Raw genomic sequence first — 12,873 nt, 5'->3', positions numbered from 1 at the left:
AAAGAGGTTTGCAATTGCCTCAACAATCAAGCCTTCGGACACCTAGTTTCGAGTAGGAATCTCGCAATCGAGAACGCCAAGGCAATGCTGTAGAGCGAATAATTTGATTTTGATTTTTTGAGTAATAATTAATCTCATTCTAAAAAAATAAAACGATTTTTTTATTTTGAGATTATACAATCTACATGTATGATGATGAAAAATCCCAATCATTATGGAAATTAGATGTTTGGATTAGAAACAGATAAAAACGGCTTCAAGATTTGAAAGCTTTCTTAAGGAATTCAAACTTTGAACCAAATGTATGCGTTCAAAAAGTATGTTGGTACTAACGTTAGCCTAATAAAACATTGTAGTTTGATTTAAAAACATTTCGGAAAATTCCTTCTGGGCTCGGGAGAAAACCGGGAAAAAACCGGGAAATTGAAAATCGAAATCTGGTGGCCACCCTGCATGCATCTGAAAAAATGTTCAAAGCATCAACTGATACTTTTTGCTTGAAATAAAAAAAAAAAAAAACAAAAAATGCGATCTCTTCCTCATTTTTATTTGTGAAAACTATATTTTTTTAAACTAATGATAGTGTTTAATGTTCTAGGTAAATTCCGTGTAATAACAATTTGACAACCATTTCTTTTAACCGAAGCATTCCAAAAGAATTTGAATTGAAGATTCAAGCTTGGTTTTTTCAAGATTGAATGACTTGAGCTTAAAAATATAAAGTTAATCTAAAAAATCAGCCCTTTCTGGAGTATACCGTAAAACGGGGTGACTTTGATAGATTTGAGATTTATCCGTAAAATGAAGAGTACAAATTAAATATGTACGGAATGGTATGGAATCATACTGATCGTGGTAGAGAAGTGCTCAAAGTATGTCAAGAAGAACTTTTTATAAAATTTTGAAAAGTTCAAAAAGTTAGTTGATTATAATTAAGAAAATGTTGATAAATATCATTTTTTTATCTTCTCAAAATGTCATGATTATTTCAATGAACATGATTTTGAATCGTAAAACGGAATGCATTTTCGGATTCTCTGGTAAATGAACTACCGTCAGTGGGGGTGACATTGGGTCTGGGGGATGAGATTGGGTCAAAGTGATTTTTTACGGATTTTACAATTTCTCAGATTCTTCTCAATGAAACTGAATTCTATTAAAAGGGTTGTGTATGGGACATCTTAAGATGACTTCGCTGAAAAATTCTCGTTCCTAGAACAAATCCTGTTATTTTGGCAGCTGTCTAAAGTTGAGGTACGTTTTTGGCCAAAAATGACCTCTCGAAAAATCATTTTTCTAATATTTTTGTTGGAATTGCTCGAAAACTACCCAAAAGTTTGAAAAATCCCTCTTCAAACATTTAAGCGTGTCAATACGATTCCCTCGAACAAGAAACACTGTTGCATGACTTGTTTTTACCATATTGTTGTATTTGAGCATCATTTTAGTTTCATTTGACACAATGTCACCCCCTCTAAGGGGTGAGATTGGGTAAATTTTCAAACTATTGGCATTTAAGGTAGTGTTCATCAAAATCCACCATATTTTGGGAAAATGTTAGTAAACTATCTAAGAACAAATCTACGTTGAAAGGTTTTCGATGTTGTTTAATTTGTTTTTGTTTTTAAGAAATTACGAGAGGTGTATCGTTTTTTGACCCATAGTCAACGTTAAAAAAAATAAGTTTGTAAATAATAAATGTGTTTTTGAAACATAATTCAATAAAATCTTCAGGTTAAAAGGCATTTTCAGTAAAACTATTTTCATATAAAATGTGAAAACGTTTGATTCGTGCTTTGAATTCAGGTTAAAATGCAATATAAATCGATAATTTTATTAAAAAAAAAAACTAGTTTTAACGAATATCAGGCAAAATTCTGATTTGCTAACAATTTTACCAAAAAATTATAAAATATGTCAAAAAAGTATTTACACCCCTTGGGCACTATGCACATTATGTTATGAAACTTCTAAACAATTTAATGTTGATAAAACCTAGTACTACGAAACTGAAGCCAAACATTTCGCTACAAAAAGCTCATGAAAAGATGATTTCTTTAAAAAGTTATATAGCAAATACTATTACAAAAATCGAAAAAGATACAAAAAAAGTTAGAACATCTTTCGAATGTAAACCTTTCGAAAAATTAACATAAATAAAGTTATTTGTTGACAAATCACCATAAACCCAGTCTCTAAACTCCAACTAGGCATCCTTGACTGATTAATAAAATAATTGGGATTGAGTATAAAGTTTACTAACTACTTAGTGTAATAGTTTATATAACTCTGGAAATTCTATATAAAACTTATCTGAACTTAATTCCGCAAGCTTTTAATTCCGATCTTTTGATACCCAAACATCTAGGTGTTTTATAAAGCCCACGTTTTAAAATACCTGGGCAAAAAGTAAGTTTGATCCAGGAGAACAAAAATAACGAAAGTCCATATATTTTTGGCAGGTTGCTCAAACGAAACCACAACAACGTTTTTACCTAGGTATTTAAAAACGTGAGTTTTATAGAAAACCTGGATGTTTGGATATCCAACGATCGGAAATTTTATGCCCTTTCCGATAGGTTGACTTGTTAATCGTGGACCGGTTCGGATGCCGGCGTATTTTCCGACGCCGTAATTCCGGGTGGGTACGAAATTCCAACCAAAAATCTATTCTATCGATACAAATTCACCGAAAACGGTGTTATACCCACTCAAAAATGTTTATTTAGCAATGCTATGGCAATATATTAACACTTAGTTTAATTATTTGAAGTAATATAAATCGTCATTAATCAATATTTGCCAACAAGTACATCAATGACTGTACCACAAAATTTTATAAATTTTGAAGCATAATTGATTTAGATCAAACATTACTTCTGTGGCTTCAAGAAGGCAACAACCCGCACATGCTGATTCATTTTGGTGCAGAAATTCGTTAAAGTGTTACATACATGTTGAAAATCACAAAAATTCTTATTACAGAAAATTTATCAAATCAACTTAAGGTGAAGTCGTTGATCATTTTCGAAGAAAATTGATCATCACTATAAAATATTCTGTATTAAATTCAATTTAAAGAATTTCTTCACCAAAAGGAATCAGTATGTACCGGTTGTTGCCTTCTTGAAGTCACTGAAAGAATTTTTGGTCTAAATCAAATGCGTTTGAAAATTTATATAATTTTGTGGTACAATCATTGACGTCCTAGTTGGCAATCATTGATTAATGACGATTTCCATAACTTTGCAAAGAATGGGATAATCGTTACCAAAAGGAATCAGCATGTGTAGGGCACTATTCTAAACAACCTGTAGAAGGAATTTTGTCAAAATATTGAAAGCTACGCAAAATTTATATCTTTGAACGAAAAGTCATGGCAATGATGGAAGTCTTCACGTTAAAGGATTATTTTCAAACACTCCTGAAAGTTTCATGAAGATATTTTATGATTGAAGTAAGTTACAGACGATTTAAGCTGAAAATTTTTGATTTTTGATATGAAAAAAACATAAAAATATTTTAATCTTTTTTGAAAATAACCTTTTTGAAAATCGGCCTTCATCATGCACACAAGCCCGGTCTAACGAGCCTTAACCAAAATTTTGAGCCAATTTGGTAAAGACAGTGTTGAGATATCGGTGCACCCGTTTTGTGAAAATGCTAAAAAATATGTAGGTATTTCGGCAATGATTCAACCAAATGTCTTCAAATTAATTTTGTTAATAGTTGAAAATGTATATTTTAATGTCCTGAAAACAGATTTGAAAAAGTTAAAGTTTGTGCTTAAACCAACCTCTGGCATTTTTGCCGATTTATATGTATGTTACCCTTAACGTGAAGACTTCCATCATTGTCATGATTTTTTGTTCAAAGATATACATTTTGTGTCGCTTTCAATATTTTGACAAAATTCCTTCAACAAGTTGTTTAGAATAGTGCCCTACACAAGCTGATTCCTTTTGGTAACGATTATCCCATTCCTTGTAAAGTTATGGAAATCGTCATTAATAAATGATTGCCAACTAGGACGTCAATGACTGTGCCACAAAATTATATAAATTTTGAAGCACATTTGATTTAGATCAAAAATTCTTTCAGTGGCTTCAAGAAGGCAACATCCGGCACTTGCTGATTCCTTTTGGTGCTGAAATTCGTTAAATTGAATTTTATACAGAATATTTTATAGTGATGATTAATTTTCTTCGAAAATTATCAACGGCTTCACCTTAAATTGAATTCAATACAGATTATTTTAGAGTAATGATCAATTATCTTCGAAAATGATCAACGGCATCACCTTAAGAAGTAGTTGAAACTTGCAAAATGCTTATCCTTATATTTTTCAAATGTTGCTCCAGATTTGTAACCTGTTGAGATGGAAATTTTGTGTCAAAGGTACTTTTATGTAAAATTGGATGTCCAATTTGATGACGTACTTGAAATAAAAAAAAAACATATTTTCACCAAAAAAACATTAAAAAATTTGTTTAATTGTAAGGTGTAATATTTATCAATAATCTAGTAATCTAAATTCAGACAGCCATAGTTGCATTACAACAGAAAAAGGTTTTTTTATTTAGATGGACAATAAAAATTTTACTGACGTAAAAGATGAACCCAGATTTTATATTACCATGTTTTTTTTACTGTGTAGAACAGATTGCCACTTCTCTGGCTGAACAGAAAACAAATGAATAGTTCTTTCCATGCAATTAAAACGCGAAATGTATTTAGTAATTGTTCTTTTATTTGAAGTTTGCTTTTGTATTATAAAATATGTCAAATAAACTATACTTTACCGCGAAAATATCATAGATTCTAATAAAATTATTCAAACTACTTTACATAATATGTTTGCAACTATTGCTTTACATAATTTTGTTATTTTTTGCTTTTACTGCGGAATGTTACACATGTCACGGAAAGAGAGGAGATTTATTCTTCCAAATAAAGTACCCAGAAATGATTTATTTAACGAAAACTGAATTGAAAAATAAATGGCAGCGCCGCATTCACGTTGTATCCGAACCATTGATCCATAAAAAAAGAGACACAATAAAACCCATTTTTCTTCCGGCTGCTCAATGAGTACAATTTACAATTTAAAATTTGTATACATCCGCTTGTTTCGATTTTTGCACTTGTTCCACAAATACATTTTTTATTACCTTCTGCGTGAGCTTTTTCATTTTTTTTTTGTTTCTTTACTGTCCTGTTTTCCAACTTGTTACACAGTCACATTTTAATTCAATTTTTCACAATACGAGCTTTTCCTATCTACAAAATTAATTACAATTACATATACAGTTGATTGTTGCAACATAATCCGTGCACTCACGAATCTGCAACCCCCCTGCTTTTTTGACCTGGGCCCCTTCCGCTTTTCAGGATTTTTTTTTGTGACAGCGGATGCGAAACAAAAATGTTGCTCGAAACATTTCATGCATGAACTGTGTGCCATCCTGTATTTTTTGTTTGTTTCCTCTCGTTACTGTTCTACTTTATCGGTTACATGATTGAATCAATTTACACCATTAATTAAAACATTACACTTTTATTCGATATCACAGTCTTGTTAGTAACTTGTCGGCCTTATCAAAAATTGACAAATAAACTAATTTGCAGGAAATAATTAATCTTAACTGAATGAACGCTACATTCTACCTTTTACTATGTTAACCTTTTTTCACAACTTACAGCTAAACGGAGAGTGATACAATTGACGAGAGAAAAATCAGTGCCAAATAGAGAGAATCAGTGCTCGGTAAAGAGATTTTTGTTCAAATAATCGTGTTTTAGCGTTTTACAAACATTTCAAGTGTGTGGTTCCAATAATGTGAGAGTAACAATTTGAACTGTTTTTTCTTGTCTATTTATAAATGACACATTTAAAGCATTTTGTTTGCATTGCTTAAACTCTATTTGAGTGAAAAAAGCATCACACAAATAGAGCCTTTACGTACAACGGTACTTTGCTTGCAAGTTTCAGTATGTTGAGCATCGGGTTTAGTCCCATCAATTTCGACATCAAGATTTTAGTTATTGTTTTTAAACCCACTTGTTGAAATCTTTCTAACCATCATACAGAGAAATGTTGTAAAATAAATCTCTTGGGCAAAACTTATACTAAATAAACAGCAAAAAAACAGTTATTCAGCTGCTTGTAAAAAAAAACTGGCTGTGAAATAAATGTTCCATTATTTCATGATAATGAATGTTATATTACGCAGAAATATGTAACCAATCAGTGTGAGAAATATGCTAAATAAATCAGCAAATTGGATGGAATTATAATTAAACATGCCAAACATACGAAAATTTCCTCTAGAAATTTGCAAAAAAAGGTTGAGTGATATATTTATTGCTTAATTTTCAATTTAAGAGGAATGAGTGATTTTTTCATGATTTTTTTCAACCCGAACTGAAATTATATTAATTTCACAACATTTTTCTGCAAAGTCAAAGCAATTCAATTCTACGCGTTCAACACACGAAACTGCATTTAGAGAGCTGCTGCCTAAAATTCTCGTCTTTTAGACTTAACCACGGTCGTGGAACCCTTCTTATCGTGCAGCGGAGCTGCTACTGCTGCTCCCACCACCACTCTATGAGACCCATCCCTACTTCTCGTCGAACTTGCCACGTGGTTCTCCGCAGGCACTTGCCGACGCGTCTCCAACAACCGGGCGTTCAACTTCCGGACACTCTCCGGCGAAAGAATCGGCGTCCGAGCTCGCGCCCCCAAACAGGTCGGCGAGGGAGATTCTGTGCGGGAATTGCCAGCACTGCCACCGCTGCTACTCAGCGAAGACGATAAGGCCACGTATCGCTCAACCGGTTTGTCTAGGTGCTGCTGCTGCTGCTGCTGGGGTTGGGACTTTGAAGTTGAATGTCGCGGAGAACTTTCAACCGGTCGGAAAGTACGATTCTTGCTTATGCTAAGTAGACTACTGCTAGTGGTGTGGCTGGTGGCACCGCCAGCTTTCGGTGGCTTTTTGTAAGTGGGCGGCTTCTCAACTACTACTAACGGTTTGGACTTGGTGGAGCAGCTGCTGTTGCTGCTAATACTACTACTTGTACATATGGCATCCGTTGCGGTTGGTGTCTTTTTGGTTCGGTAGACAAACACTTGCGGGAGATTTTTGTCTGAGAAAATATTTCTAGATGCTTTGAGCTTACTTATGGCATAGCTGTTGTTGCTAGAAGAAGTTGGAGGAGAGCTTTCTTCGAAGCTAGACTGAGGTTTCAGGTCCGAAGTTGGCGAGATTTTTTGCTTAGAGTTGAACATGGCTTTGTCAGAGTATGCGAATTTGGGAGGTCGGATTTGTTCCCCGGAATCACTTCGCTTAAGCTGGGGAGGAACTGGGGAGCTAACGTTGCGTCGCTCAAAAATTGGAGTATCGTTAACTCGATACAACTTTGGTGTACATTTTCCACTCTTGTTGGGACTCTTTGCTCGAACTTTCTCTGACGAGCTGTTTTTCCCACTTAATATTGTTGAGAGCGGATTTATCTTGCTGAACATTCGGTTTCCCTTCGACTCCTTACCTAGGTTGTCCAACTTTTCAGACTTAACATTTTCCTTCTCCGACTGTTGCGTAAGCGTATCTTTGCGACACAGGTCTAGCTGCGTTTTCAGGTCCTCCAGAGTAGTTTTGTGATGTTCCGGTCGGGGTGCTTCCGGTTGCACTGCGCTAACCTTCACCGCTGGCACCGACCACACGTCCCTAAACTCAACCGGCTTTGAAAAGCTGTCCTCGTTCGACTTTGGTGTCTGAAAACTGCAATTGGCACTTCCTCCATTCAGATCAATATAGTTCAAACTGGTATCACAGCTCGAGTCAAAGTCTGAGCAAGCTTCCAGATCTTTCACGTTATTCAACGTCAAATTTCCATTGTTCAAGTGTATAATGTAACCCTTCTCACCGTACCGTTTAGTCCTGGGCGAAGCATCGTCCCTCCTCGTCAAGCCTGGATCCTTCTCGAGCGTATCTCTCACCGAGTTCAGAATGTCCTCTGTCGAAGGTGGTTCCTTCAACGCACTCGTATCGACCTGAATCAAACTAGTCGGTTCCGAAACACTCGCGTCCGCACTCACAATCCCACAATCGGCACTGCTCAGCTTCAACACTAAACTGCTCGAATCCAGCGACTTTCGCTGGTTCTCCCGGTTCAGTATCATTCTTTGTCTTCTTCGCGCCCTAATACTATCTCTAATGCGATCGCCGTTTGGCGAAAAGTCCTTACCCAAGTGCGGCGACTTGGGAATTTCCGTTCCTCCAATGATGAAACCACTTACGTTTACGCTACTACTAGAACTATTGCTATTGGTAATGTTATTATTTTCCACGTTGTCTTTCGTTGTCTTTGATGCCGCCGATGAGGGTGGCGGCGGCGGCTTTCCACAGTCCACCACGTCCGTACCCTTTTCCGGCACAGATTCACAGTTTTCCTTTTCTTCCACATTTTCACTTATACGCTTGCAACTGAGTGAGGGTTTCACGCCGATCGGCGGGGGCGTTGCAAGCCCATCCGGGGTCGTACACTTGCTGGAGTCGTTGCTCTTTAGGCCTTTAAAATGTTCAATCTCGTGGGCAACGTCCAGCGGGACCGTCCTTCCGACGGCAAACTGCCGGACCATCCGCTCGAACCAGATCTCCAGCAGCTCGAATGAGGGTCTGTGAAAAAGAAGCTGTTAGAATTGTTTTACAGACGTCTTGAACAAACTAACCTTTTATCCGGGTTCAAATCACAGCACAAAAACGCAATCTTGTAGAACGGCTCCGGGCATTGATCGCAGAACTTTTCCTTGAACACTGCCTGATTCAGTCCAAAGTCCGAAGTCCTCGGCAAAAAGTCCGGATCCGCTTGAACTCGCCCAATTATCTCACACAACATTATCCCGAACGAGAAAATGTCCACCTTCTCGTCGTACTTGTTGCCACGCATCATTTCCGGTGCCATCCAGTACGGATTGCCCACGACGGTGTACCGCTGCCTTCTCGGCCGGCCTCGTCTTCCCAGCGTTCCACTCCCACCATTCTGGGAGCACTTCTCAAACGCCGTACTAAAAGGTTGCTTGATGATTCGAGCCAACCCAAAGTCGGCCACAATCACTGTTCTATCCTCGCGAACCAGACAGTTCAGAGAGTTCAGGTCTCGGTGTATAATGTTCATGGAATGCAGGTAGCTCATACCGCAGGAAATGTCCCGCGCGAAGCAGATCCTCTGCTTCCACGACAGCGGCAGCCCAGAGTCGTGAATCAGCTCTTTGAGCGATCCCCCAGGAATATACTCCGTCACCAGGTGCAGCTTCTTGTCTTTATACAACACTCCAATGAAGCGTAGGACGTTGTGGTGAGACAGCGATCGCAGCACCGCCACCTCCTTGAGAAAGTTTTTCTGGGCCTCTTCGTCGACCCGGTACAGCTCCTTCAGGACCATCACTTCCTGGGTTACGCGATGCGTCACCTTGAACACCTGACCGAAGAAACCTTTGCCGAGTAGCTCTCCCTGGACGAGATCGGACGCGCGGAATATTCGAGCAGCTTTCTGCTCGACGCGGAACGATTTTGTACGCGACAGATCGTAGAACTCTCCACTGTGATGCTGGTGGTGCTCGTCCAGCAGCTTGGACATGCTGGAGCTACGCTCCTTCTCCTTGAGACTGTTTGAGGCTGTAGTATAAAAGCAAATTTGAACTCAATGGCCTTCAAAGATCAACTTAACTACTCACCATTGTTACAATTGACATCCTTGAGTCGCTTCTGCAGCTTGCGAGACGTTCCGCTGATGTATCCTTCGTCCTTCTTCTTGAATATCCGCTCCTTGTCCAGCTTGTTCGGGGACGAAGATCGCTCCCGTAAAACTCCAGAGTTGCAATTCCCATCCAGCTGGTAGTTGCTTTCGGCGCTCGCTGGACTTAGCAACTCACAACGGTTGATCGCCTCCGGATCGTGCTCGATCGTCAGCTGCAGCACTTTGCCCGAGTTTTGAATCAACTTTTCCACGTTTTCCAGTGGGGTATCTTTCACCGGGGTGCCGTTCACTTCGAGAATTTTATCGCCAATGTGCAGGGACATTAGGTCGGAGGTCAAATCGATTCTGTAAGAAAATCACGATTAGATTGTTTTCTATGTGCGATCAAGCTGCTTTGTTAGTAAGCCGGATCCCCTGAAGCCATTTATTGGGTTATTTACCTACAATGAAGCACCCCACAGCAAGCGTTAAGGGCGGAAGACACACACGAGAATATGTACTTCCCAATCTGACCGTAGAAGGTACAGAATACCCTACAATTACATGTTAGTAGAGTGTTAGTATTAGTATGAAAACTGAAAATTACCATAATCAAAAAATAGTAGAACTTACTCCGAGATTCGAACTCCTTTGCATCCAGCAACCGAGTGGACCGGAATGCCGTACGGATGTTCGTCCACCGACAGCCGGATGCCATCCTTGCGGGCGCTCGACCACGGGATCTCCACCAGTCGGATCGAGTGTTGCGTTTTCTTCAGCGTAACCTCGGTTCCATTGGAGTTGGCACTGCTCGTGGATTGGTTCAGCGCCTTCACCGGATGCTGCAGCTGCCGCTTGTAGCATTGTCCGCTGAAATATGTTGGATTTTTTTTAAATATTCATCTTAGCTCTATACATAAGAATTAAATGCGGCAATTATGTCATTTTTGCTGACTCAACAAAGCTAACTATTCAACCATCAAATAATGATTGTTATACGTCATTTACAAATATTCCCTCAATTACTCACCAGAAAAGTTTCGACCGTTCAACGAGCGCGTAAGACTCTCCGTCTCCGATGAAAACTTTGCACGCATCACAGCAAAAACATTCCGGATGGAACTTGTGATCTCCAGCTACCATAACCGGGCCGGAAATTACCTGCAACAAATCAGAAACACAATGTTAGCGTAATAATTCAAACTCACAAATTCAAACAACGAACCTGGGCACACTGCTGACAACTTTCACCATACTTGGCCCAATAGTCATCCTTGCAGAACAGCAGACCCTCCTTTTCGACGTACCAATTCGAGAGATGTATATCACAGACCGAACACCTGCAAAGAAGAGATTGGCGAAACAAGTCAATACAAAACCACAAATAATAACACGCTTCTGCAGGAAGAGGTCTAATTCGATTAGAGCGCGTGTCAAAACACACTTGCGAATTGCGTTTCCTGTTTGCTGTCTTCTGTTTTTGTTAATTGCAACACAAACCAAAGCACTGAACCCCGAAACCTCACCTGAAGCAATCAGAGTGCCATTCCTGTCCGAGTGCTGAAACATACTCGTCTTTTTCTAGCGCGTTGTAGCAACTGGCGCACGATAAGTCGCTTTTACCTGGAAATGAAGAAAACGATTTGTTATTTGTTTGTAAAAAATAGTAATTTCAAAAAAGAATTGACATTTGTCAAAGAGTTCGTTGCATGTTATGTTTAATTATAACAGCACATTACGCAATAGTTTAAATTACCAAAACTCAGCATCATTTGTTATTGATTTCTCATTTTTATTCGCGAAGAACCTCGAAAGCAGCACGCCAACAACGACGACGACTGGTGCCAACGAAAAACAAAATCATTTTATTTTCTATCCAACAATGCCTCAGAAATGTCAAGGTCAGTCGACGATAAAAATGAACTGAACTAGAAGTTTTCACTTCTACCAACACCGAGAACTGAACGCCACTGAGGCAGAACCGACAAAAAAACGAATCGAAGCAACCCTTGCCTTGTGTTCTAGAGTGGTCAAAATTCGGAGGCACTTGGCGACACCAAGAAGTGACCGCCGTCGTCGGCGACACGATCGGCTCAGCAGGCTTCGACTGGGTGACTCAGCCACCGCATTGGAACGCAGCAGCAGCTCATATTTTTCAAAACATACAATTCAACATTGCACTAACACACGCAAACACCAAGATGGCCCCAGAACGAATTCTTTTGGGCGAACTTTTCCGTCACTTTTGCGCAAAATAACTCCCCAAACCGTCGCAATTGTCCACAAATCTACTTTGGGAGTCTTTAATCCACACATTACCACAACATTTTAAAACTTTTCATTAGAATTCTCCCCGAAACATTCGATTCTATCGTTTTTGCATACATAATCAGCTCTCCCACGCACAAAACTTCATCTGTGATTTTCCTCTCAATTATCGCCAGTAATCCTGCTTTTTATCACCCAATTCCACATTTCAAACCACAAACGACCCCTCAAAAACCCTGCAAACCACTTTAAACTCCCCGAAAACGCTTACCTCTCTGTGTATTTTCATCCATAGTTGCATCTTTTTTCCTGACACTGCGACCGAGACTGCGACGCTAATAAAATTTTTGTGATTCGATAATCCAATATCTTCCTGTGCCTGTCTGCTGCATAAACCTCTCTCCTTCCTCCCTTCTGCTTGCACGAACTTGCTGTCAAACGACGCCAAAGTTGAAGTAGGTATAGTCGGTTTCAGCGGCGACTGCGATGTTTGCAGCCGCTGGCCGCCGCCCGTTTAGGTCGACGTTAGGTCTTAGGTCGACTCAGGTGAGAATAGAGTTGGGGTTTTGCATGGAGTCTAACTAGAAGTTGGATCATGCTTTCCAATTAGAAATTTGGATATTCTCTAATTTAATTTAATTTATTTTCAAATAGATAATTATTTATAAATGAAATATCTCTATGTTTTCGTAAATCAACTTTTCTTAAAATGTATTTTTTTTTATTTGGATGACACTTTTTCCACGCATTCCCTCTATCAATTGAAGCCATTTTGCATCATTAATTATTCATTCACGTCTCCAGAAAATGTTAAGGGCTGATCTTACAAAATGGCAAATGTGAATATTTGAAAATCTATATTTT

General features: G+C 38.7%; 1 protein-coding gene across 3 annotated transcripts; it reads right to left on the bottom strand.

Moving 5' to 3' along the window:
- Positions 1 to 4,730: 4,730 nt before the first annotated feature.
- Positions 4,731 to 12,484, bottom strand: LOC6031483 (LIM domain kinase 1). 3 transcript variants are annotated; one of them, XM_038253772.1, is made up of 9 exons: positions 12,281 to 12,484; positions 11,268 to 11,364; positions 10,967 to 11,081; positions 10,772 to 10,902; positions 10,375 to 10,611; positions 10,203 to 10,295; positions 9,740 to 10,107; positions 8,735 to 9,680; positions 4,731 to 8,681 (listed from the first exon to the last, which is right to left on the bottom strand). In XM_038253772.1, exons 1-9 carry the CDS (start codon positions 12,300 to 12,302, stop codon positions 6,521 to 6,523), a joined length of 4,170 nt encoding a protein of 1,389 aa, XP_038109700.1. In that variant the 5' UTR covers positions 12,303 to 12,484; the 3' UTR covers positions 4,731 to 6,520. The 3 variants fall into 3 exon arrangements, with proteins under 3 accessions (XP_038109700.1, XP_038109701.1, XP_038109703.1); XM_038253773.1 differs by lacking the exon at positions 12,281 to 12,484 and adding an exon at positions 11,498 to 12,205; XM_038253775.1 differs by lacking the exon at positions 10,203 to 10,295.
- Between the last annotated feature and the right edge of the window lie 389 nt (positions 12,485 to 12,873).

Source organism: Culex quinquefasciatus, chromosome 2, assembly GCF_015732765.1.
Source record: "Culex quinquefasciatus strain JHB chromosome 2, VPISU_Cqui_1.0_pri_paternal, whole genome shotgun sequence".
Classification (NCBI taxonomy): Eukaryota; Metazoa; Arthropoda; class Insecta; order Diptera; family Culicidae; genus Culex; species Culex quinquefasciatus.
Note: the sequence above shows the minus strand (reverse complement) of the source record. Positions and strands in the feature narration are given on the sequence as shown.